General features: G+C 38.0%; 2 protein-coding genes across 3 annotated transcripts in view; both read left to right on the plus strand.

Annotated features, from left to right (window-relative positions):
• The window catches only part of nol4lb (nucleolar protein 4-like b), a 145265-nt gene extending 134303 nt beyond the window's left edge, over positions 1-10962 (plus strand). Inside the window, exons 6-11 of one of the 2 annotated variants that reach the window (XM_016562619.1) lie at positions 4356-4699; positions 5466-5645; positions 6126-6314; positions 6930-7052; positions 7169-7373; positions 8624-10962. In XM_016562619.1, coding sequence (XP_016418105.1) covers positions 4356-4699; positions 5466-5645; positions 6126-6314; positions 6930-7052; positions 7169-7373; positions 8624-8838 — 1256 coding nt within the window. In that variant the 3' untranslated portion in view covers positions 8839-10962. The remainder of the gene's footprint in view (positions 1-4355; positions 4700-5465; positions 5646-6125; positions 6315-6929; positions 7053-7168; positions 7374-8623) is intronic. The other variant, XM_016562620.1, reaches the window with a different exon arrangement.
• A 4709-nt stretch (positions 10963-15671) lies between these two features.
• On the plus strand, positions 15672-25758 carry srms (src-related kinase lacking C-terminal regulatory tyrosine and N-terminal myristylation sites). The gene is made up of 8 exons (XM_016562622.1): positions 15672-16381; positions 18166-18287; positions 18959-19125; positions 21056-21203; positions 22993-23151; positions 23918-24099; positions 24187-24343; positions 24774-25758. Exons 1-8 carry the CDS (start codon positions 16035-16037, stop codon positions 24971-24973), a joined length of 1482 nt encoding a protein of 493 aa, XP_016418108.1. The 5' UTR covers positions 15672-16034; the 3' UTR covers positions 24974-25758.
• The last annotated feature ends 24 nt before the right edge of the window (positions 25759-25782 follow it).

Genomic DNA, 25782 nt, shown 5'->3' on the forward strand with positions numbered 1-25782 from the left:
TATAAATTTAGAAATCTAGTTTTTTATAAAAACTGAATACAAAAATTGTATGTGTAGTTATATTTATTTAAGATAATTAATTTATAAATATCTTAAGTGCTGAGTGCTATGCTTAGCTATTAGACAGCTTACACTGTGAAAATCTCAGAAAAGTTGCACAGGTGTGTGATTTGTCATTGAAGCAACCCATTGACTGGTGCTGGTCTGAAGAAATGAGGGACGAGGAGGGAGAATCTGTAAGAAATGTGTGTGGTGAATAAGATTCTGTTAGACTGCAGTGGGGGGAGTTGACTAACAGGTTCAGACTTATCGGAGGAGCCCACTAATTGGAGGTCATCCGCATGAATTAAAAAAACAGTCAATTACTGTGCAAGAAAAGAGCTGACCATCTCTCATTCCCACTCGCTTGCTGCCACCCTGTTTAGATGCCTTGCACCCCTTGATGAAATGTTTGTGTTATGGTGACTCCTCACAGGCCCTGCTGTGTAGGCTGGATCATTACACCTGATTGTCGTTACTGAGATTCAGAGACAGGAAGCACAGCAGTGCTATCGACTGTTGTGCCTGCACCCCTCTGCGTGTCTGTGTGTCACATGCAAACACACACCTGCTAGAGTAATTACGGGAATAATCATAGCGACAATCACTCGACCCACTGTTTTTTTCTTCAGAGATGTAGTCATTTTTATACAGTATTAATGCAGTTAACACTGAATAGAAGTAGAATGAATTTTTAAAACATTACATGAAATATAAAACATGTTTTAAACTAGCAAAATACAGCAGAATCTAAAGTAGCCTTTGGCCTCACCTTTAACTATTGTATTTGTAGGATGGGTAGAATTTGAGTCTAAAATCAGAATGGATGGATGGATGGATGGAGAAAACTCCAAGATGTTCAGACGCAGTCAGCTTGTCTGTATGGCTTTTACTCTGGATGATTAAAAGGGGAACTCTCTCCGCAGGAGTGAACTGGACCTGGGTCAGTCGAGTGACAGGAGCCAGGGATAATCATATTTCATGCTTGTCACGCAGTTAAGAGAGTTTATTGGCTGTCATTATTTGTATCAAATGAGAAAGGAGAGCTTCAGGAAGCTGCCACCTGCTTTCGGGGATTCATATTGTGAGAAGGAGGTAATCAAACTCTCTTCCACTGTCCTTGTTAAAGCACAAGGGTCTGTGTGTATGTTTGTCTGAGATGGTCTGAATACTACACTACTATGATAAAGCAGCTCCCATCAGTCCAGTTATCTTAAAGATTAATTCTGTGTGGACACGGCCCACAGCTAATGCTCCAAAGTGACACTGGCCAGCTGACCTTTTTTTTCTGCTTTTTTTTTTTTTTGAGCAACATTTTTTTAACCTATTTTCACATTTTTCTACTTAATTGGTTATCAGGTTTTTAACATCTGGTGTTCTGATGAATGTCAGAATTTGGTGGGTTTTTGTAGAAATTGATTAATTTAATATATTGTTTACATAAATTACTAAACTTATTTTCATGTTATGAATGATCTGATCATATAAGCATGTGACCTTTTAGACTTAATAACATTTTTAGTATTAATATTATTCATATTTATCATCATATGAACTACCAATCATAAACCTGGGGTCAGTAAGTTTTTTTTAAAGAAATTAATACTTTTATTCAGCAAGGATTCATTAAATTTATCTAAAGGTGACAGAAAAACATTTATAATTTTACAAAAGATTTCTATTTAAAATAAATGCGGTTCTTTTGAAATTGCTATTCATAAAAGAATCCTGAAAAAAAAAAAACATGATATCAGATTATTAAAATGATTTCTAAAGGATCATGTGACACTGAAGACTGGAGTAATAGCTGCTGAAAATTCTGATTTGCATCACAAGAATAAATTACATTTTACAATTTATTAAAATAGAAAACGGTTATTTTAAATTGTAATAATATTTCACAATTTTACTATATTTTTATCAATGACAGATTATATGAGATCATATGAGACTTTATATAAAATACATGTCGTATAATTAAAAAAATTATTCATTAAAATATCTCAATTCACTCGCAATTGACAAGTGTGGCAAAAAAGTGGATATTGGAGCCAGTGTACACACACGTCAGGAAGAACATTCCTAAATGCCAATGTAACAACCAACCATTTTCAAGCTGCATGAAACATACCCGAGAGAAACGCAGCGGCAGCCTTGGCCCAGTAGCTGCACTTCAAAAGCATGACTGCTGCAGCCGTTTCCTGAGCAGAGGCAAGCAAATAGTGTATTCAAGCACATCACGGCGCATAAGAGACACATCCACCGCAGCGCCCGTGTGCACACTCACACATTTTATGGACATTACACTGGGAGCTCTCTCATCTGTCATTCAAACACCTTTCCTGAAAGACCAGTGAAGGAGGGAATGGCAAGAAAAACTGTGAGAGTGTGTGTGTGTACGCTTTAGAGCTTTTTAGCAGAGCTGGCAGGCATTAGTCTGGCCTTCCCCTCCTTGCATGAATACTCTTTATACTCCAATAAATATGCGGCTGTCTCTGCCACGCTCACCCCCGACGCATTCAATGTCTCTTCTGCCTCTCTCTCTCACTCTTGGGCTTATTCTCTTTCTTTCTGCCCCTCTCCCTTTCCGTAACACCCAGTTTTCTTTTATATTCCTCCCTCTCACATCCTCTCATCCAGTGTCCTCCACTAATAATTTCACCATCCCCCCATCCTTCTCTCCCTTCCTCCATTGATGTTCAGTGCCCCTGACTCTGACCTGCTTCCCACTGCCCTCATCCCCTAACTCACTCCGCATCACCCCCTCCCTCTTTTCATCCAATCTCCATCCCTCCTTCTTCAACCGGCCTGTGCCCTCTCTTCTACATCAATCCATCCTGTCCTCTCTCTTTTTCTTCCCTCTGTCTGTTTTTTTCTGCTGTCTTACGCTGACCCCAATTCTGCCCTCGCTGTTGTTTCCCCCTATAGCTGTATGTAGGCATTACAACTGTACACGCACATTTTTTTTTTTTTTTTTGCTGTTGTTGTTTTTTATTTGCACAGTGCTTTACATCTTTGCTGTATTAATTTGCTGAGGTGTCTGTTTGTATGTGCAAGATAATTTTTTGGTCAGGCAATCATGTTTTTTTATTACTTATTTGTAAATTGCAATTAAATGAAAATGTATTATAGCTTATAGTTATATTAAATGCAGTTAATTGAGCTTAACAATAATTTCTGACCCACTTAGTTAGGATTTAAGTACATATTTATGTCATTTCGTAATTACTATTGTCTTTGAAATAAGGTTAAAGTGCCCCAATGTATTGACGAGCAATTATGGTAAAATATACTTTCATGTCATTTCTATTGAAACTTATGTCATGAATTGAAATATATTTGTAATGACATTTTTATAATGAAGTTGCAATTTAGTACTTTTAAAATATATTAACTACATATTAACATACATATTATGTAAGTACTTTACATAAGCATAAATGTACTTTAAAGAAAAAAGTTTTATTACAAATGCACTTTTTAAAAGCATCTTTATGTGTGTTGACCCCTCGTGAAAGTTTACTCTCTTTAAGTACACTTAAGTAGTCTTTTATTTTATTAATATTATATTATCTGCCAGCACAGTTAAAAAAAAAAAACTTTTATTTGAAGTACACTACAGGTACACATTGAATACAATTAAGCACACTTCTTTTTCACAAGAGTAATATAATGCATATATATTGAAATAATTTACAACAACACATGAGATATAGTATATTTTCTCAAAATTCTAAAATGTATTGCACTTGTATATCCGGTTGTGTGTTTTAAGCACAGGGGTATATGTTTCTATGTGTCTGAGTGTGTGTGGTGCACTGTTCAGCTCTGCTGTGGTATAGATCTCTTCATAAACTAATTTCCATACATCCAGCCCTTAGAACTGGACAATACTGAACCACATACACCATCAGGTATAATGGACTTCGTAGTGGATGTAGATCCAGACCGGCTGGCACTCATAGATGTTGTGAATGCTTCCATTGTAGTAAATTAGCATGCTAACATTGTTAGCATGACAGGAAGAAGTCTTGTCAGAGGGCAACATAAACAATATGTTTTAAAAGGCTCATCTTATAAAACAGCAACGAATGGGCTTCACACTTGCAGATGCAGTCAAAAGTATCCTCTTCAGACAGTTTACAGTTAGCTATGTTACAGCTAACTGACCAATAATGGGGGAATGTTTAGGAAATTATTGAAAAATTACTTGGGAAATTGTCATTATGTTTTGGTGAACATTAGAAATTACTGTATGGAACTGTATGCTGATGGAACAGTACTAATTTTTCGCTGTACGTTGTGTATGTTTTCAGATGATTCATCTTCTGAAAGTGGGAGTGGCAATGGGATCCGCACACTGACTCCTCCCTCAGTAGGTGTGGCCGGTGTGAGTGAAAATACAGGGACAGGAGCCAGATCGGTTAACGGCAACGGAAACGGTAACACGGCACCACTCGACTTCACCACGACATCCTCGTCCTCATCTTCAGAGGACCGGCAACCAGTCAACCTCAGCGACAGACTGAGTCAGGCCCTGCCTAGTGCTGCTGCCATGCTGGCGACCTTTAACCCTGAGCAGGCAGAGGAGCTGCGCAGAAAATACCCCAAATCCTCAGAGCTACGCCTTGACCGAGATATCAGGGACTATAATAGCAAGGTATATTCTTTTAGGACCATAAAAATGCTGAATGCTACTTCACACAATACCAAAATTTCAGTAATCATTACCAGTAGCAGAACAATTTCACTGGTATCGTTACTTTTTTACGTATTTTTATTTTTTTTTATCTTAGTATCAACTTGGAAATTAAGTACCTGAATTTTTAACATCCTTATTTGCTAATCTAACCAACAGTGCTACTGGTTCTGCCTGTAGACTTTTCCTTCACCCTTGTACACAACAGATTGTCATTTGTTTTGAGCATACAATGCGAGTTGAACTCACAGTTGCAAAGGCGCTCAATCAAACCTCATTTATTCAGTTAGCTAGCTTGGCAAGGAGTGTTTTTCATTTAGACTGATGCAGAGAGGTTTGAACAATATGCCGAGCAAGGCTCCAGTCTGAATAGAAACTTTCATTTCATTCCTATTTTCCATGGTCAGCCTCTGTTGCTTCCCATCTTCTGTTTAATTGTATTGTCTTTGTGAAAAGAAGAGCGCAAAAATATCTTTCAAACAAACGGATTCACGATCTGAAATGCAGCCCAAGACTCTTGGTACCGAGTCTGAATAACACTGTTAGACCTTGAAGAATTGGTTTTCATCAGCCGAAGCGCCGTCGGTGGCCATGAATGGCCTTATTGGTAGACATCATCTTTTTGATATATCTTTCAGTCTGTGTCCTCCTTTGGAAGTCTTTTCTGATTGTCAATAGACTCTTGCAGGCAGAAGGCTTACCTTGGTTTCTTTGTGTGTTTTTGCAGTCTCCTCAATACAGTTCAGGCAGCTATGATTCAATAAAGATGGAGATGTGCCCTGAAGATCTGACTGTTGGTCGGTCTCAGGCGGCTGACGATGATGACGATGACCATGACGACCACGACGATAGCGATAAGATCAATGATGTAGAAGGAGTGGATCCAGAGAGGTTGAAGGCTTTTAACGTGAGTATAAGGACATTCAACTCATGATTAGGGCTGCACGATAAATCGCATGCGATATTTAACGCGCATCTTGTCAGAAAGCCGGTTCTGTAATCAGCGGTAAATCTCCATCACCTGCGGGCTTTCACATTGAGCAGCATTAACTACACAGAGCCGTTGTTCACAGACGAGCTGTGCAAAACCATGTTCATATTCGCGCGATTTTTTGCGCAGCTCGTCTGTGAACAACGGTCTGTGAACAACGGCTCTGTGTAGTTAATGCTGCTCAATGTGAAAGCCTGCACGTGATGGAGATTTACCGCTGATTACAGAACCGGCTTTACTGATAAGATGCGCGTTAAATATCGCATGCGATTTATCGTGCAGCCCTACTCATGATGTTCTACTGCATAAAAAGAGCTATAAACCATGTGGTCTTGCATGGCTTTCACTCACACCTCATACTTAGCTGAAGTAACTAATTTCTCTCTCTTTTTCTAGATGTTTGTGCGTCTCTTTGTGGATGAGAACCTGGACCGTATGGTGCCAATCTCTAAACAGCCTAAAGAGAAGATCCAGGCCATTATTGAGTCCTGCAGCCGTCAGTTCCCAGAGTTCCAGGAACGCGCTCGCAAACGCATCCGTACCTACCTCAAATCCTGCCGTCGTATGAAGAAGAATGGCATGGAGGTACACGCTGCCACATTGAGCTGCTCTTTCTGCTCTTTGTAATGTTTAGATGACTTATATTGCCCCCTGGTGGTCAACACTACAGACACCGAGAAATAGAGTTTTGTTTTGTGATGAAGCAAACACCAGGCAAAAATTCAACATTCATATTCATGAGATGACAGTGTTATATCATATTAGACATATTTCTGTAAATTAAGTTCAAACCTGTAAACAGATTTTAATGTTGCTGTACTACAAGACAAAATGTAATCTAATTGTTTTCAAATAACGTTTTAGAAATATTTTTTTCTGTTTCCTTATTCTTCATTATGTAGCAAGGACAGCGTAAATCGACCGAAAGTGACAGTAAAGGCATTTATAATTTTACAAAAAAATTCAGTTTCAAATGCTTTTCTTTTGAACTTTCAATTTGTTGAAGAATCCTAAAAAGAAATGTATCAAATAAATGCGGCCTTGGTGAGCGAGCATACTTTTAAAAATCTTACAAACGGTTGTGTATAACATATTTTACACATAAAATAAGAGATTCTGAGAAATTAAGTGTTCTTTCACCATGACCCATAAAATGAGTACATAATAGTTCATATATTAAATGTACTGTGTGTGTACTAGCAGACTCGACCCACGCCACCCCACCTGACCTCAGCGCTGGCTGAGAACATTCTAGCAGCCGCCTGTGAGAGTGAATCACGCAAAGCTGCCAAAAGAATGCGCATGGATGTCTACCAGGCACATGTAAGTAGCGATGTATAAGTGTATGCATGTGCATGTGAAACTTGGAGATGCATTGGTGTCAGTCTGTCTCTTAATTTTAAAACCAAGGTAGCCTGATATAATTGTTTCTCTCTCAGGATGAGCCTTTATCTCTGGATAAGGCGGTCTCTCGTGAGCCGGTCTCGCTGACCCAATCTGCATACTCCCTTGCTGCCTCAGCCTACTCCCAGGACCAGCTATACATCAATGGAGGCCTCAACTACAGTTACCGTGGTTACGGCGGACTGTGTGCCAGCATGCAACACCCAGTGTCCCTGACAACAGCTACCGCCCAGACCAACGGTGAGAGAGGAAGCTGACAGCATCCTAACTGAAGTTTGAACTTGATGCTTACTCACACAATTGCCTTATCTGTGAAAGGATATAGGATATAAGCAAAGTTGCCTTAACATGTGACATAAACTAAGTAATTTACATTATATAAGGGCTATGATGCATTAAACAGTGGTTCTCAACCAGGGGGCCACTTGAGGGCCATTGGCAAACTTCCAAGGGGGCTGCAGGATGACTTACAATGAGTTAAATGATTAATAATAATTTTCTTTTTAATATATTAAAACATTCTAACATTATAAAACATTCATATAATTAAAATGCTAAAAAAACATACAGTCAAGATAAAAACTGAAATCATACCGTTCTTGAAAATCACAAAATCAATTATGGTTAATTAATTTAATTACTCCATTGTAACTACATTGACATTCCCAGTTTCTATTAATAATATATTATCATTAATAAATTATATATGTAAAGTTCTCTTAATATTATATTATGTAGGGGGTTGTTAAATATTGTGTTGGACAGTGGGGGTCCTTAAAATAATGTCAGAGAGACAGCTAACTAGTTTTTTGACAGAGCTACTGAGACTGGGTATTGATGAAAATTTTAGTTATTTTTTATTCAATTTAATTAATTTGGACATATTTCATATATAGGAAACCTTTTAACTTGGTAAATTACAAACAAATTAATTTGAAATTGTAACATCCAGGCCCAAACTTTGCAGAACAACTGCTATATAATTAATGTATATTAATCAATGCAACCAAAAACTGTGGAAATCAGCTTAAGTAAACAAAATTAAATTTCTCATGTAACACTTTTTTTTTATATATATATTTAAAGTTATTATAAAAATATAAACCAACACTTTGGTTATAAATTCCCATGAATGCATTTAGAGAGTTTGTGGAAAAGTCTTTTTGAATGATTCATTGACTCTAAAGAGTCATTTGTTGATGAATCAGGCTGCACTGCTCACACTGCATGTTTCTCAGTCACTAAAAAAGAACTGGTTTAAAAGAGTAACATGCTGTACGTGAATGTGTGCAGCCCACAACGGTGTGCCAGTATTTCTGGTACACACTAATTTTTAACTGATTTCATTTCCTGCGGCACTTTAAATTGGAATAGATTAAAAGAGCAATCTTGAGTTTTTAAGATTTTTTTTATCCTCCCTTAAGAGTTACTGTGTCTGTGTTCTTAGTTGTTTTTATGTCTGTAATTATATTTTTATTCTCTCCGTTCAGGACCTACTGATCTCAGTATGAAGTCTCTGGCCTCAAATTCGTCCTCGTCAAGCTCCAGTAGTCTCGGCAGGAACGGAGGAGGCGGGGCTTCAGCTCAGCTCAGCCATACAGAAGTGGCGGCAGTGCGTCAGCTGATCGCGGGATACCGTGAGTCTGCAGCCTTCCTGCTACGATCGGCAGATGAGCTGGAGAACCTCATACTACAACAGAACTGAACCGATTTTCAACACTCTCTCTGACTACACACATACCCTTGTCCCTCTGGACCTCATAACTGACTGTGTCCCTCACATGATTATCATCCTCATCGTCACAGGTTTTCCAGTCACCAAGGAAAACCATCTGGCTCTTAAAGATGTTAGAAGAGAGAGAAAACACACCGCTTCATCAAGCTTTTGCGTTCATATTTCAACGAGAACGGCCAAGAGATGAAGAGGACAAACGTGGAGATGAATCTTTGAAGGACACTGCAGTGCTGAAGCAGACGGTTCGATGCATCCTCCACGTACTGCTCCTCTCCACGGCCTCCCTCTGTTTAACCGCCCTTCGTTCCCCGCTGAGAGCCATCGATTTTGGATTTTCTTGGTTTTTAGCTACTTCAAAGGAGGAATTACGGCACGCCAATCCTCCAGACGGCACTAACTAATTGAAGACACTTTTGATTTGGAGGCGTAATGGAAAGAAAGAAGATAAAAAGAGCAAGAAGAAAACTAAGAGACCTTTGTATTTGCTGTAAATAAGCACTTGCTGTGTCCTGAAGCACTTTTCCATTCATTCTGACCTCTGAATCATTAATTTATGCATATAGATACGCAGGTGGAAGCTCACCTGGAAATACCTCAACCTGTCTGTCCCGCTCTCTCTCTCCCAGCGTTCTCCTCTCTGTGTGTGGAAAAAAGAAAATTATCACCTGTCCGTCCTCGACTTCACGGTCCAGTGATTTGGGCATCGAAGGCAGAGAGTGGGAGTGAATTTGTTTCTGTAATTAAAGTGAAGATTTTCTTTTCCACCCCCTCCAAATGTGTTGTATATATTCCGATCCATTTCAAGGTATTGATGGCAAAAATACACTGAACTTGTTTTGGGAATGGACCCGTACTGATGCATTTAAACACTTCGGCCTCATAGATGCCAACTCTCTTTGTTTCCACTGTACGGGTCACCTTCTGTTCTCCTCTTCTCTTATGTGTCCTTCCATTTCTCCTGTACATCCTCTCTCCTCCTCCACCTTATTATTCTGCTTTGGACGGAGATAGAGAGGAAGGATCCGGAATGGAAGCTTGTTAGTCTTTTATCTGTTGACTTTTCTTAATGGCCATTAATCCACTCTGCTGCTATGGACTCCAACGTAACGCCACAGACCTGAAACCTCAAGCCTCCCAAACACAACCAGAGCACCTCAAGGCAAAAAAAAACAAGGCAAAAAAAGTCCAAAACAGAAGCCAAATCCAAAAGAAATATAAAAAAAACCTGCCGTTTTGCATTCTGGTCGAGAGTGTTTGATTTCATACTGAGGGCTGCTTGTGTTTGCTTTTGTTTGATTTGTTCTAAAAGTGCGGTGTGTGCTTAAATCTCGAGATCAACTGGGATCAAATCATCTTTGGCACAAGAGCTTGGCGCATACACGAACACGTGTACGACACGAACAGACACGCTAAAGGGTCTTTAGTGAACTGAATATTTATCAGGAGAGGTTTAAAAATGTGTAGTTAGTGAGGTAGATTTGTTTAGGGACTGGCTGACAGTAATGTCACTGTAATTTGCTCCATTTGCACACAGAGGCAGTGCTAATCTGTGATTGAGGAGCTCGGTGGCTCCGTGTTGCACTGCTAGTGGGGGATGGAGAAAGAATATCGCAATGCAGAAGATAATCAAACGCATTTCTGGCCCTAAAGGAGACAGACTAATACAGAGAGGCTACCATGACCCCCGCTGAGGAGCCTTCAGAATCATTACATTCATAATCACATGACCGGGACCTACTTATGATTGAAAGCCATGATGATGAGTGAGTGTGACCAGAGACTACACTGTCCTCTTAAGATGTATTTGTGTGCAATTTTCACACCTCTACTCAAAACGCAACAGTGGATATATAGAAGTAATGATTTCTTAATTATTATATTTATGGTTGGCCTTCACAGTCCAGCCTCCTACTTCGATACTGAGTTGTTACATACGTGAAGACATATGCACAGTTGACAGCGTGAGGCCTCTCCTCACTGTGCTGTCCTCTGGTTAATGTTGCTCTGATCACAAAAGGGTCCTTGACCTCTCTCATCTCTGACTGTCTTCGCTTTTTCTTTTACTTTATTTCAGGAGAGAACTTAATAAGGAAATAAGGGAAGATATGTAAATATTTACAAATTAAATGCTTTAAAATATTTTTAAATATTACATTTTTTTTTAAGTTTAGCCCCAAAATAAACAAAATAAGAAATTGTATTTTGCATAAAGAAAATTAATTCTGCTTTTTGGTTTCTGATATTTTAATTAAGCACAAATTAAACAAAAATTCTCATTACCTTAATGCTTCCTACATTTAACTTTTTAGTTTGTTTTACGTTTTTTTTTTTTTTTTGTAATTGGAATATTATTACAAAATTCGTTAAGTTCATTAGAAATTCTGTAATTTATCATTTCAATTATAAACCATTTTTTACATATTACAGTACAACATTACAGTAAATATAGTGTAATACATTTTTTATTAAATTAACAAATTTAAAAGGAACTACAAATACCACTAAGATATTTAAATCTTTATAATTTCAGTATAGTAGAATAAGTTATATATATTAAATAATATAATAGAGAATTTGAAGAATCAGATTTTTTTTTTCATTTGGTAATGAGAATTGAGGTTGATATGCTTGATTAAATCATACGAATTGTCCTAACAATAGTTTTCTCTTCCACAAAATACAATTTCTGATTTTATTCTTTTGATTTTTGGAGTGAAATTTAACCTAAACACGTTTCTGACACACATTTTGACCTACGCATTCAAGGGGTTTAATTTGGGGGAAAACATTCTCATGATCAAACGTCCTCTCTCCTCCTTTTCTGTGCTGTTGCCATTTCTATTTGTCTCTCTGTCTCACCTGCTTTTCTTTTCCACGCTGTCCGCAGTAGACACAGATTGTGAGAGGTCAGGTAATAGAGGATTCTAGCTGCTGTCTCGGTCATCTGTCTTTCTCTCGTAGAGGTCTGATATGGGTCCCACTGCCGTCAAACGCTGCTGATGATACGCCAACCTCACATGCTACTGAGCTCTTCTATGGATTTCTAAAAACGTACGATGGAGATGGAACTGGTAACCGCATCTGTGTGGAAAAGAAGCCGAAAAAAGCAAAGCTGTTCATCTGATCGTAAAGTGTTTCTTCTCTCCAGTTCGCTCAAGGACAGCTACTGAAAAACAAACTGTAAAACAAGGCAAACGACAATCTTGAAAAAGGTGTAACTAGTTCACAGTTTTGTTTCCGTGCTCTGTGTTCCGTGTGCGGTCGTACAGCGCAGTGTGTCCCGGGAGAGTGAGGGCTATTTTAGCCATAATCAGAGCATCTCTCACTCTCAGATCTGAGTTCTCACGCTAGCCGCTGAAGACGCCTTGTGGCCCACTGTCGAAAACCTTTTTATCTGATTCCTATTTTTATTATAATTATCTCGATTACTATTATTTTGTAATTCTTTTTGTATCGCAAGTGGTCTTTTCAGAACCGTTTTGTACATCACATTTGAAGTTTGTCCTGTATGCCTATAACATTCCAAACAAGGATGTCAAACATGCCAAGCAGCCAGCCAAACCACGGTCACATCGGATTGCAGATACACACACCGAGGGCAAAATCAATCCCACGCCGCACAGGCTTTAAAGTGTTAGTTACATTGAGAGCCTGATGCCTGATTCCCCTTGCGCCACAACCCCCAAAGAACTGATATCTCTGTACTGTATGACCAAGATATTTGGGAAACTATGTTTTCTGATTAGTTACAGCGCCGTGCCTTTAACGGGGCTTAACCGAACTGATTGTCATATATATATATATATATATGTCCCTTTACTGTATTAGAAACCCTCCAGAAGCTCTCCATATTTGCTGTCATAAGGTACCTCAGAGCTCCTTCAAGGTGTCTTTTTTGGTTCAATCAGCACCGCAATCTACTGTGATATTATGTACAGCTAAACAGGCCACCTGTCATATTTCAAAGGCATCACTCACAAACACACTGACGGACGTATACGGGTTCAGGCTTTGCATTCAGGTGTGACACTGGTTATGGTTGCTGCAAAACTACACATCTTAAGAAAAATGCTCTGGTTTGATCAGATATATAGCTCTGACACACACACACAAAAAAAGAAATGAAAGAAGAAAAAACAACTTGACTTTTATTTTTCTACCACAGTGGTGTACAGCTGCGTTCAAGTTCATGTGGTTCCCCCGTTTTAGTCTGTTCTCTTTTCTAATTTGTTGGTGCTTTGGATCTTTACCGTCCCGTCTCGGTTTCCTCCTGATTTCTCCTGTATAAGGAGCTGCTGACGTCGGCTCTGGTTTTGATATGTATTTAATACCAATGTGAAACTGTCTCTTTCCTTCTCATTTTGGACTCAGTGGAAGTGTGATGTTTACATGTACAGATTTTTGAGATTCTCTTTCTTTTTTGTTGTTGTCCTCATTTTGTTGTTGTTTTTATTTCAGATGCTTTCCCTTTTTCTTTTCAGGCACTGCTTAATTTGATCTGATTCCTTTATAGTGAAGGGAAATGGGACTTGCAGCACTTTCCATGCATTTAACAGTAAGACAAGACAGTGTTTTTGTCTGGGAGAACCCCATCACTGACCCCAATCACTTTCTTTAACTGCTGTCAACAGATACACAAAATGAAGAAGGCTTGTTGTAAATCAATCTTTTCCTCTGACCATTAGGGACAACATGGCCGTCTGTTCCTTAATGATTAAAAGCCATTATCACACCCTTCGTCGGGTGCAGACATCAAGTATTAGAGTACAAGAACAGCAGAGTGAAAACCTCAGGTAAATGATTGCTGTTTTATAGTTGAAAAAGAAGTCCTATGGGCAACCCATTTCCCACTTTAATACCATAATATATACAAAATAAATCTTTTTTTTATATATATTTATTGTGTTATATATATAACAGTGAATACTTTTTCAGTACATGTGGCTAAATATTTTAATTCTTTAGAAAAGTGTTGAAACGTGAAGAAACTGAAAGTGAAAATGAAAATGAAAAAAATCTTTTTTTGTTGTTTAATGCAAACAGCATGGGTGGCTCCTAACATATCACTTTCATTAATGAAAACCAATGATTTGAGATCAAGCTTTCTCCAGTGGGATGTCACTGCTAAAATGTCACGGACATGACATTGTGACTTTTTTTTTTCTCCCAAGCTGTACGTCACAAAGCTAAATATACTAATAAAACAGTGTGCTATATATCGAACCCGGCAGCTGTATTTCTTTTCCTTCTAAGGAAAAATTATTTTGAATCAGCATCAAATGTATTTGTCTGTGCTTGTGTGTGGGTCAGGTTTTGCTAACTAAGTAAAACCTGAAACCGCTTACATTGGTCATCATGATGAAAACGGCTTCATAAGAACTTAATCAGTAGTTCTCAGGCTCGTTGATCTTGATCCCCCATCGTCCATGACAATATTCAAAGACTAAGCTATTTCCTCTAGTGCTTCAATGTCAGTTTATTTAGGCATCTTGATTTTTATTATTATGGCCCACGTGGAAGGCTTTAATGCATGTGTGGTTCAGAAATGCAGGAATAGGGTTAAGCACTGGCCTGATATGGAGGGGCTGAGTAAATTATATGGTATATTATAAAAGATATTATTTACTTTTACTGACCTGATATGGGGGTTGAGTAAATTATATGACATATTATAAAATATATTGTTTACTTCACAATGTAATATACATCCCACAGTTTTAATCCAATTACCCTGAAAAAAAAAACAGCCTGGTCATAGCTGTTCAGCAGGCTGGTTTGAGAGGGGTTTTGGCCACTTTCTTTGCTGGTCAGGCTGGGAGACCAGCTAAAACCAGCTACTTCCAACTTAAACCAGCTAAGACCAGCTCAGGGTGGTTTTAACTGGGGGGGTTTTCAGCTGGATATATACATTAGAGCGATATAACTCCGCATAGAAGTCGCGTCAAGGTGGCAATTTTACAGTGTGTTTACTTCACAAAGATGCTCAGAAAAGATTCGACCTAAATATATTTACGCGGGAAACAATGTTGGTTACTGGTTCGGGTACATGAAGACGTTTTTGCACCAGTCAAGCTGCTTTTCTGTCATTCTAAAGTTTTTAGAACAGAGCTCTATTATAGCATCTCCTTCCTTTCATTTTATGTGAGGCCAAAATATATTTTGTGAGCGATTTATAGCTAATATACATCTCCAGTAACCTCGGTAACCACTATTCTTTCTAAATGACAGAAACCTTAAAGTTTTGCAGAAAATATTTTAGCTCAGAATACACCAAATGAGAAAACCATTAAGAGATAAAGATCTAAACTGCCCACAATAATATTAAACAGTAATACAAACGCCAGTGTGACGTCACAGCTCATGGGCGGGCCCCCAATATTTGCTGTACACAACTGGTTTAGTAAATATAATTAGCACAATAATTTCACATAATAGGGCTACATGTAAACTGGAAGTCCCCGTCGTGTATAATAATAAACGTGGGCATACATGTGTGCGTGTGGTAAAAACGAATAGGCTAGAATAGTATTATTTTCCAACTACTTATTCACATGATATGCACGCAAATGAGCATCCTCAAATTTGAATAAAAGCAAATATTTGCGGAGATGTAAGATTTGTACGATTAGGCGAATCTAAAAATAAACGGATACTGGTTTCCAGCTCCAAGTGTGCGCTCGACTAGTGAACAGATGATGGCTCTGCAGGAGAAACGGCTCGCTCGCAGCCAGGTTCACATACTGCGAAGCGTTTTGCTCCGGAGCGGATAGAGGCACCGAATGCTGCGGCGCACTGCACCGGTCATTATGAGAGAAGAGGGACATCATGAACGAGTAGAGCCTAAATTTAGATGAAAAGAGGATGTTCTTCAAGGTACTTCAACCACAACATCCTCTCCTCGTCTTAATGTCTCATTGAACTATAAAAACATGTCTTTTCCGCATACCTTTGTGATCCATCCCGAGACAGAACCGGTTTCACCTGATCCTCCGCTATGATCACGGCCAGCGCGTTAGCTCAACAAAGGGGATCCCGGTATAGAATCGCTACGGACGGTCGGTCACCATCGGTGAGGGACCCACACACTTCTTTTATTTTCAATTTCAACCGTGGACAGCTGCCAGATATTCTGGCTACCCTGGAGTCCGTAGAAAGCGAGGGCTGGGATGGAGAAGTGTTGTCGCAGCTGTATGCCATGCATGAAGAGGTTATGGGACTGCATATGGCCCGAGTTTTACTATCCGAACATCGCTCGTCCGGCCGAGATCCGCACGGTTTCAGGTGATATCCGGATCCCGGCTCCTAAGAAGAAGCCGGCGCAGCTGTACGCGGCTCTCTTCGACTTCGAAGCCCGCAGTGAGGAAGAGCTGACGGTGAAAGAAGGGGACAAACTGTCTGTCATAGAAAAGAGGGGGGATTATGTATTTGCCAAGAAGCTGACGGGGTCCCTGGAGTCCGGACTGGTCCCTGCTAATTATGTGGCCCTAGTACAGGATGAATTCGCTAACTACAGGTAAGTCCCGAGTCTGACAATCTGTAGACTTACTTTGATTCTAGTGATATTTGTAATTAAAATATTCATTATATTTTATGGAAAATGATCACTGTAATAGCCAGCCACTAGTCTTTTCTACGCAGTGCACACAGAACCACCTGTGTAATTAACACTTGAACCTTAAGTCCAAACAAAAGATGTGTGTCTTATACAAATATAGCTACATAAGTTTTGTCAGGGGTTCCATAAACTGTAGGTACTGTCTTTATGTATGACTTTATTATATATTGAATTATCTTTAATGTATCTCCAAAACCTTAAGTGTTTATTAAAGTCAATTGACTAGTGGCCCCAAAAATTGCATGAGACAGACTATATCTTGAAAATTACCTTTAAATTTAGATTCAATCATTTTGCAGATGTTGAAAATGTTAAAAATGTCAATTTTCAAAAAGAATACATCCTGAGAACCATTGTATAATTCACACTGTAACAATAAGGTCAATAGGTCAAAACCTGACCATACTGTTTTGAAATTACAGTAACAGTGTGCTTGGTTATACATGAGCTCAACCAAGCGGTTCATATATCTACACTGTCTCATTGAACTCACAATGGGATTTATCATTATCCATGTGAACAGTGGGCTGTGCGCTTCGTTTACTTCATCGTTTACTTCTGTTTGGTTGCTGTAACAGGGTCAGTCAATTGTTCTTGCTATAAAGACCTAAATAGTGTTGACAGGTAACGGGTTGTTATGTCAGAGTTGTGTGTGTGTTCGGCCTCTGGTGCACCTGTCACCTGCCGGAGTTTCACTGAAACTGAAGCACCATGGGATTGTGCTAAACAAGCATGTGCACCTGCCACACCCATATTTAATATGGCAACACTTTGCATGACGCCACAGTGTTTGCTGTGAGAAGCTGAATGTGGTTAATGTGGGCAAAATGAGGTGTTTCTTTCTCTCACTGTAATGAGCAAATAAAGGAAATAAAGAGTATTAATTCAAAAAGTGAAATAAGTGAATAGTAGGTTCTAAAAGCCCAGTATATTAGACAAATTGGTTTAATATTTTCTTGGTGTATGGCTAATTAGCATTTCTACACAACTCGTAACATATTGATTAACCATTTAGAGAATGTATATTTTGGAGGTGTTTTTTTTAAAATTATTATTATTATCATACCACATTTTTAAAGTGAAATATCTCCGTATATTTGTCATTATAAAATATTACTGGTAAAATGTGAAAAAAGAAATGGCAGATCTAGATTTTTACACGGCAATTTCAAGCATTTTACACTACAGTACTCATATTACTCACATTGTTAGCTGACATAATAGCAACAGGACTAATAAGAATGTGTCAGTAAATAATTACAATGAAATACATGTTGCTCATTCCTCACTACTAATCCAATTTCTCTAATGTAAAAAAAAGACTAATTATGGTATTAAACATGCATTATTAATGATTACATTATTAAAATTTCTGTTGATAGTTCAAACATATTAGTTCAGAATTGTACATGCAGTAGACAGTAAATGTGCTGTGTTTGCTTTAATCGATCAACATCAAAATATTCACATTTCAGAATAATATCATAAAGATTCATGGCATTTATGCACATTTCTCCTGGATTTATTTATATGATATATGCTGATATATTATCAGCATTAATTAAATATAATAAAAACAAAATTTTCTTTCGATTTTGTAAGTAAAATCTGACCTGGACACGGTCTTGACAGGTTCTGAAGTATTCATTCATTCAGCTGTGCTATGTGCATCTGTTTTACAGATGGTACTATGGGAATATAAACAGACAAAAGGCTGAGAAGCTGCTTCTGAGTCCACAGAACAAAACTGGTTCCTTCCTGGTGAGGATCAGTGAGAGCCACAGCGATGAATATACTATCTCCGGTTCGTTCCCTTGTTTCTTCTCTCTCAGACACAGTCTCACACTCTCTTTCATTTGAATGCCTGGAGACCTCAAGTACTTCTTGCCTGTATTCCTTTGTCTTTCTCTCATACATCATCTCCTTTTTCATCTTTCTTTCTCATCTCCCGTTTTCAGTCTGATCTACATGACAATGTATCCTCCATTTCATCAATCGTATTATTTTCTGCCTAAGATATCCACTCTCGGCCTAAGATAGATATAGATATATATAGATATCTCTCTCTCTCTCTCTCCCCCCACCCCACCCTACAGCTTGTAACACCATATTGGTCTTCCATGTGCAACTGACTAAGCATTTTCTGTCTCCACAGGAGAGTAGCAGGCATTTTTTAACCGCATAATATTCTGTTTAAGGTCTCAAAAACCCCAAGGCCACTCAATAATTTTTGCTAATCTTGTCAAAATTGATTATACACAGCATTTCCAATTTGATAACATTCTTCTGTCCTCCACTAAAAATGTTTTATTTCTTATATTTAAGGGTCTCAGACATAAAATATTAATATATGTAATGATGATGGGACCAAATAAGTCAATCTCAACAAACAAACAAAAAAATCGTGGTTAAAAAGTCCTAAAAATAAATGTCCAAAAATATTAATGTTGGAAAATGTATTTCTCTCCTTCACAGCCAGAAGTGAAAATAATGTCTTCCATTTCCGTATTCATCGCTCAGCGATTGGTGCTTACTTTGTATCTGACAAGATCTCTTTTGGCACTCTGGATGAGCTCATCAGATACTACCAGCACAACTCCAGAAGTCTGGGATGCCCCTTAGACCAGCCATGTGTACAGCAAGTATGACACTCTTAATATTTAATACACTCCCAGGAGTGATATTTTAGACATCTTAATTTTAGAAATCACTCTTTGTCTTCATGAAACTAATGCTCATAAATAGGCGTTCATTTCATGGGTATCAGTTCTGCATTAGAGATTCAATTAGCGATATAGAGAAGCGGCTTGTTTCTGGAGAAGTGGCCCTGGGTGATGGCACCAGTCGGCCTGCAGTGGCTTCTTTGCTTAATCTTCATCTTAATAAGCAGCCCTGCACAGAAATGTGTTAGAAGAGTTGCTTCGTTTTTGTCTTGCGCTCTGTCTGGTTTGGCCTCATGGTGATCGTCCGCTCTTCTCTCCCCCTTTTCAGGGAGGACACCGAGGCTGAGTAACAGAGCGCGTGGACACACAGCTCCACTGAGAGACACTAACACAAGCCATTCACTCACTTGCTTCCTAAAAGGATAGCACAGTGACCTTTTGCACCTTTTACTTTATGCATTTCATGTTTTCACTTGGGCAACTTTATCATCTTTGAGATTTTTGTTTTGTGGCTAAGAGCACTTGATATGAATAATACTTGATGTTTTTGATTGTTATTTCAGTGAACAGCTGTTAAGGTCTTTGGATCATTTCATGCTGAATATTCCTGGATCAACATGCTTTATTGCAGGGGTGTCAAACTCAATTCCTGGAGGGCCGGAGCCCTGCAGAGTTTTGTTCCAGCCCTGCTCCAACACACAAACCATGTAGTTTTCAAATAAGCCTGAAGGACTTGATCAGTTGGGTTAGGTGTGTTTAATTAGGGTTGAATCTAAACTCTGCAGGGCTCCAGCCCTCCAGGAACTGAGTTTGACACCCCTGCTTTATTGTATGTTTTATTGTATTATATTAGATATTTCTATATAACAGTAGGCAACCCTTAATCAAATCAGGAAAAAACAAGGAAATAGTATAGGTAGGGTAAGTTAAGTGAGGTAAGATCTGCCTCCCCCTCACAATTGTGATTGGAATCATTTAATCTGAATTCCAAGTCTATTTTTAAAAATGTAGGCCTATTATAGGCATATAATTTATTGAAATATATTGTGTAGTTCATATACATCGATTTCACTGGAATTCTATTATTGGATTTGTCATCATTATTCAATTATATAAACTAAATGCCAAACGAAACTGTGAAGACTCATCCATTTTTAATATTTATATTATTTATTTTTATAAATAAATTCATATTTATAACTAGTATTTGTTCACTACTGACAACTTTTTCAAAAATAATGAAATTTGTGCTATAAGAACTAAATTATCAAATGCTTCCATTTATTTCCTTTAATAATGTATGTGCACGCTAAACTATTTTCTAAATATGTTGAGCAGTAAATGCACTTTGTTACCCTAAATAAGAATGTTCATAAAGTCCTAATCCTAAAATCTGGTTGGTTGAATGTTGTTCCAGAACCAGCAAGGATGTCGATCTAGGAACAGGTCATATTTGTCAAAATCACTGTCACTATCATTTCATACTGTTTCATTGTGTAAATGAAATGAAGAAATCTTTGATTGACAATTACTGGTCCTAGATTTCAAGCTCCACACGCTGACATGTTTAATGTAGTAACATGTCAATGTAATGTAGTGCATTTTATTTCAACAATAAATTGTCATAATATTCCAAAATTTCAAAGCTTCTTTTTTTTTTCTCCATTCTAAACACACCAAAACCAAGCCCGTCTTCTGATGATTTGTTTTCCCAGTAAACTTTCTTAGAAATGCAAATTGCCTTTCTTTTCTTCTTTTCTACTTAATGTTTATGCTGTTAACAAAAAATAAGCACTCTCTGGTTTTATGGTCAATATTGCACGCTGTGTTTAGATCAACATGTGATATAGGGGAGAGATTCTTGGAAGAGTTCTCTTGTAACCTTTGTTGCGTGTGTGTCTGCGTGCAGAGGGAGCTGTTTGACATTGAGCCATGGGAGCAGCCGAGGGAGGAGTTTCAGCTACTCAAGAAGCTGGGGGAAGGCCATTTTGGGGAAGTCTGGGAAGCCGTCTGGATCACAAAGAAACAGAAAGTAGCCATCAAGATGCTCAAACAAGGTACAGCATCACACAAGATGGAATGTTTTGAAGTGAGACAACTCAACTAATACCAGAAAACATCACAGAATTCATGAAAGCAATCCCTAATACTGGGGCAAGTTCAAGCTCAAACCGGTGTGCACCGTTTTGCTACGGTTTCCGGTTTGAACGACATGTTTCCTGGAAACGGTGTGCAACGGGGTTTGAGATGCGTTTTCTCTTGTTTGGTGGGTGTGTCAAACATGTCAGCCCAATCAGCAGCAACGTGTATGTAAACCACGCGGTATTAAAGAGACAACTGGCACAATGTAATTAACATGCAAATAAATTCACAAGGGCAAGAATATTGTTTGCACATGTTTCTTTACATTAAAGGCAAAATAACTGAAATAATAAGAGAAAAGAACACAAAGAATGGCCTTCTCAGCTGCCATAGTTGCAACTCTTGCATCATCAGAACAGAGTGTTCAACGCACCACCGTTTCCGTTTAAAAAACGTTTTGCACCGTTTTTGTCGGGGCTGAACGCAGCCCTGATGTTTGTGCTGATGTCACTTCCTGGAGGTTACTTGACTGAAAGGACTGAAAGTCAAATTGAGGACATAGGGAAATCCCAAAGAACTGACATTTTTAGAAGATGGAAAATTATATATTTTTAAGCGTTTCAATTAGAGAAAGAAAAAACAGAATCATAAAATATAGAGACTAGGTGTGCTACAGAAGCAAATAGCTTATTGGGAATATACCCAACTATAACTTACCCAACAAAAATAACTTTTGAATGAAAAAAAAGTGTAAAAAGCCTTGATAATGGAAGTGTACCCTAAGGAAGGCTTGGTTATTTTTAATGACCTAAGCCCAATTTATTAAAGGCTTTTTACATTTCATCACATGAGTGCCTACGAATTTTGGGATTTTTTTAAAAATATAAATAGTAATAATCAATTGGAATATTTCTTAATAAATTGGCTGTAATTTCATTTAAAAATTTGTGCATAGAACCTGCACAAGACTGCACCATCCACTCTGATAAAGGAAAATGCAATAAGCCTAAATTGAAACCAAAACAGCAATAAGCCTAAATTGAAATCTTCCCATACAGTAAATTCTGTGATTATGTAATGTTGCTGTGTCAGCATAGGTTTAATTCAGCACTGAAGAAATGCAACAGCGCTCAAAAAGATTTTAATGCTATTTGTGACCCTGGACCACAAAACCAGTCTTAAGTGTCAATTTTTTTAAATTGAGATTTATACATCATCTGAAAGCTGAATAAATAAGCTTTCCATTGATGTATGGTTTGTTAGGACAATATTTGGCCGAGATACAACTATTTGAAAATCTGGAATCTGAGGGTGCAAAAAAATCTAACTATTGAGAATATCGCCTTTGAAGTTGTCAAAAAGAAGTTCTTAGCAATGCATATTACTAATCAAAAATTACATTTTGATATATTTACGGTAGGAAATTTACAAAATATCTTAATGGAACATGATCTTTACTTAATATCCTAATGATTTTTGGCATAAAAGAAAAATCGATGATTTTGACCCATACAATGTATTTTTGGCTATTGCTACAAATATACCCCAGCGACTTAAGACTGGTTTTGTGCTCCAGGGTCACATTTGCTCTTTGAAATTTAGAATTTTGTACTTGGCCACAAATTGTTTTTTAATTTCAATTTTTGGGTTTTGTTTCAAATTCAATATATCGTCCATCATCTGGATCGGCATCATACCCTGAATAAAGGTGATTCTTGATGTGTTTTTAACTTTAAACTGTTATTCTCTTACTCTGCTCTTTAGAGGACACAAAATTGGATGAGTTTGTGAAGGAGGTACACGCACTGAAGAAGCTGCACCATCCTAAACTGATTGAGCTGTTGGCTCTCTGCACACGAGGGGAGCCGGTCTACATCGTCACCGAGCTCATGACTAAAGGAAGTCTCAAATCATATCTTTCTAGTAAGTGTGACTGCACTCTGTTTCCCTGTTCACTACTTGCTTGTACACTACATGTTTGAAGATCACTGTATATATCACTGGTCTGGGTATTTCATACATTGCATTTTTTCTCTTATCAGACAATCACGTTCGCACTGACAAACATTTATGGCTTTATGTGGTTACAGTTCAAAAGTACATGAAGTCATCAAACACAAAAGTGTTTTATATATATCCTTGACACCCAAGTTATTTCCTCCAGTCTGAGAAGCAATTTATTTAAATAGATATGGCTTTAATTATGATGTTTCCCACTCAAATGTTACCTTCCCCTTTTGCTTTAACGACTCAAGCTGCATGAAATCCACAATCCTGATCACTGTGTTCTCCAGTAGGATTTGAGATGATCCAAAGATCTTGAGCTTCAGTGGAAGCAAGAACATCTGACCATCTGTACAAAGAGTCTCATGATCAGTGCCATTAATTTCTTAGTAATACTTATTTGCTTACTGACCTAGAAATAATCCAAAATCTGAATTTGTGAAATAATTTTTAAACTCACTTTTCCTTTACTTTTTTTTTTTTATCATCACAAAACGTTTTTCCAGTTTATTTCCAGATTTCAATTAAGATTTGTTTATTTTCAGATTGAACTTATATTTTGAAGCCCACATTTTCAGTGTGGTCTCAGAAATTTGACATTTGGAGCCTTTTGTTTCACTGATGTTCCCAATGAGCAACTCTTCACCTTTCAATCTAACCTCTTTTTTCTCATTACTTCCTGTAGCACCGGAGGGTCAGGTGTTGACCTCTGCTCACCTGATCTACATGGCTGGTCAGATAGCAGAAGGAATGGCGTATCTGGAAGATCGACACATTGTCCACAGAGACCTTGCAGCTCGAAACATCCTGGTTGGTGAAGACCTGGTGTGTAAAGTGGCTGACTTTGGTCTGGCTCGCATCATCAAGGTAATAATGGCTGGATGTCAAAGATGCCCCTGGAAATCTGCAAATAAAATTGATGCTTAGTATGTAATTGTGTGTGTGTGTGTGTAGGATAGTGTGTATACCGCTAGTAGAAACACCAAGATTCCTGTACGCTGGACGGCTCCAGAAGCTGCTCTCTACCAGCGTTTCTCAGTCAAATCTGACGTCTGGTCCTTTGGAGTGCTGCTGTATGAGATAATGTCACGTGGAAAGATGCCATATGATGGTATGGGTCTCTGTCCATTTTTTCTTTCTCAAATACACTACCATTCAAAAGTTTGGGGTCAGTAAGATTTGTACAAATTTTTTTAAAGAAGTCTTTTATGCTCCTTAAGGCTGCATTTAATCAAACAAATACAGTAAAAATAGTAATACTATGAAATAATATTGCAATTTAAAAGAACTGTTTTCTATTTTAATGTATTTTAAAATGTAATTTAGTGTTGAAAACAGTTGTGCTACTTAAAATTTTTTGTGGAAAGAACAGCATTTATTTGAAAAAGAAATATTTTGTAATATAAATGTATTTACTTCCACTTTTGATAAATTTAATGCATCAGTTTAACTGTTGAATTAATTTCTCAAAAAAAGACACCGAACCTTTGAGCAGTAGAGTATATATCTCATATACATGTACCACACTCTATGTCCCACAGGGAAGAATAATAAGGAGGTGTTGGAGATCCTGTCATCGGGGTACAGGTTACCGTGTCCAAATCGCTGCCCCCCAAACATCTACCGCATTATGTTGGAATGCTGGCACGCGGAGGCTTCCAAACGGCCCTCGTTTCATGCCCTTCACAGTCAGCTGGAAAATATCTACTCCAGAATCTATTTCAAAACCATTGAGGTGTAGAAGAGGTGGACTGAAACAGAAGATTCTGTGGGACAGAACGGAGAATGAAGAAACGATTTGCATGGACAAAGGTGCACATAAGATAGACTCTCTTCTTGATTGCTTATATTAATTGAGTTATGTGCAATAATAAATGCTTGTTAAAGGACTTTAAAGAGGATAAAAGATTTGATTAGAGAAACAGAAGTTGTTAAAGAGCAAATATGTGTCTCCTTAATCTGAAAGGGCCAGATTAGCTCGTCATAGTGAATCTTGATCATGAGTGGATCAAGATGTCAAGCACTGTTATGTACTGTCATAATATATGTATTTTACACTGCACTTATTGTATTTTGTGCAAGTGTTGAGCCCGTATCAGTTTCTGTAGTAATAGGAACAGGGGATTATTTGGTCTGATGTTTTCAGGTCAGAGTTTATGTTTACAAAAGATTCACCTGCCAAAGTATGGACAGGTGTCGAAATGGTGAAAACTACGGCCATTTTAAGTTATAACTGTTGAGAGTCTTTGTGAAGGCAGGCTGCACAAATAACTGTTTTCTACCAGGTTCACGATCTTGAAATGAACACTGTGTTTAACACAGGAGCCATATGACAAAACTACCTGGGTAGGTGTCCTCATGATCGGTTTCGTAGAAATCACATCCATGTCAGAAGCCAGTTGTCTTCCAATGAATTATACAAGATAAATTCTTAAGATAACGCTTGAAAATAAAATATTTTTTCAGTATATGTTTCTGCAGTTTCTTTATCACTTGTTTGCTTATTTATCATAATGTAACCCGACTTTAAGTTTGACCAGAAATTTGCAA

This window comes from Sinocyclocheilus rhinocerous, unplaced genomic scaffold, assembly GCF_001515625.1.
Source record: "Sinocyclocheilus rhinocerous isolate Xijiao unplaced genomic scaffold, SAMN03320098_v1.1 scaffold1251, whole genome shotgun sequence".
NCBI lineage: Eukaryota > Metazoa > Chordata > Actinopteri > Cypriniformes > Cyprinidae > Sinocyclocheilus > Sinocyclocheilus rhinocerous.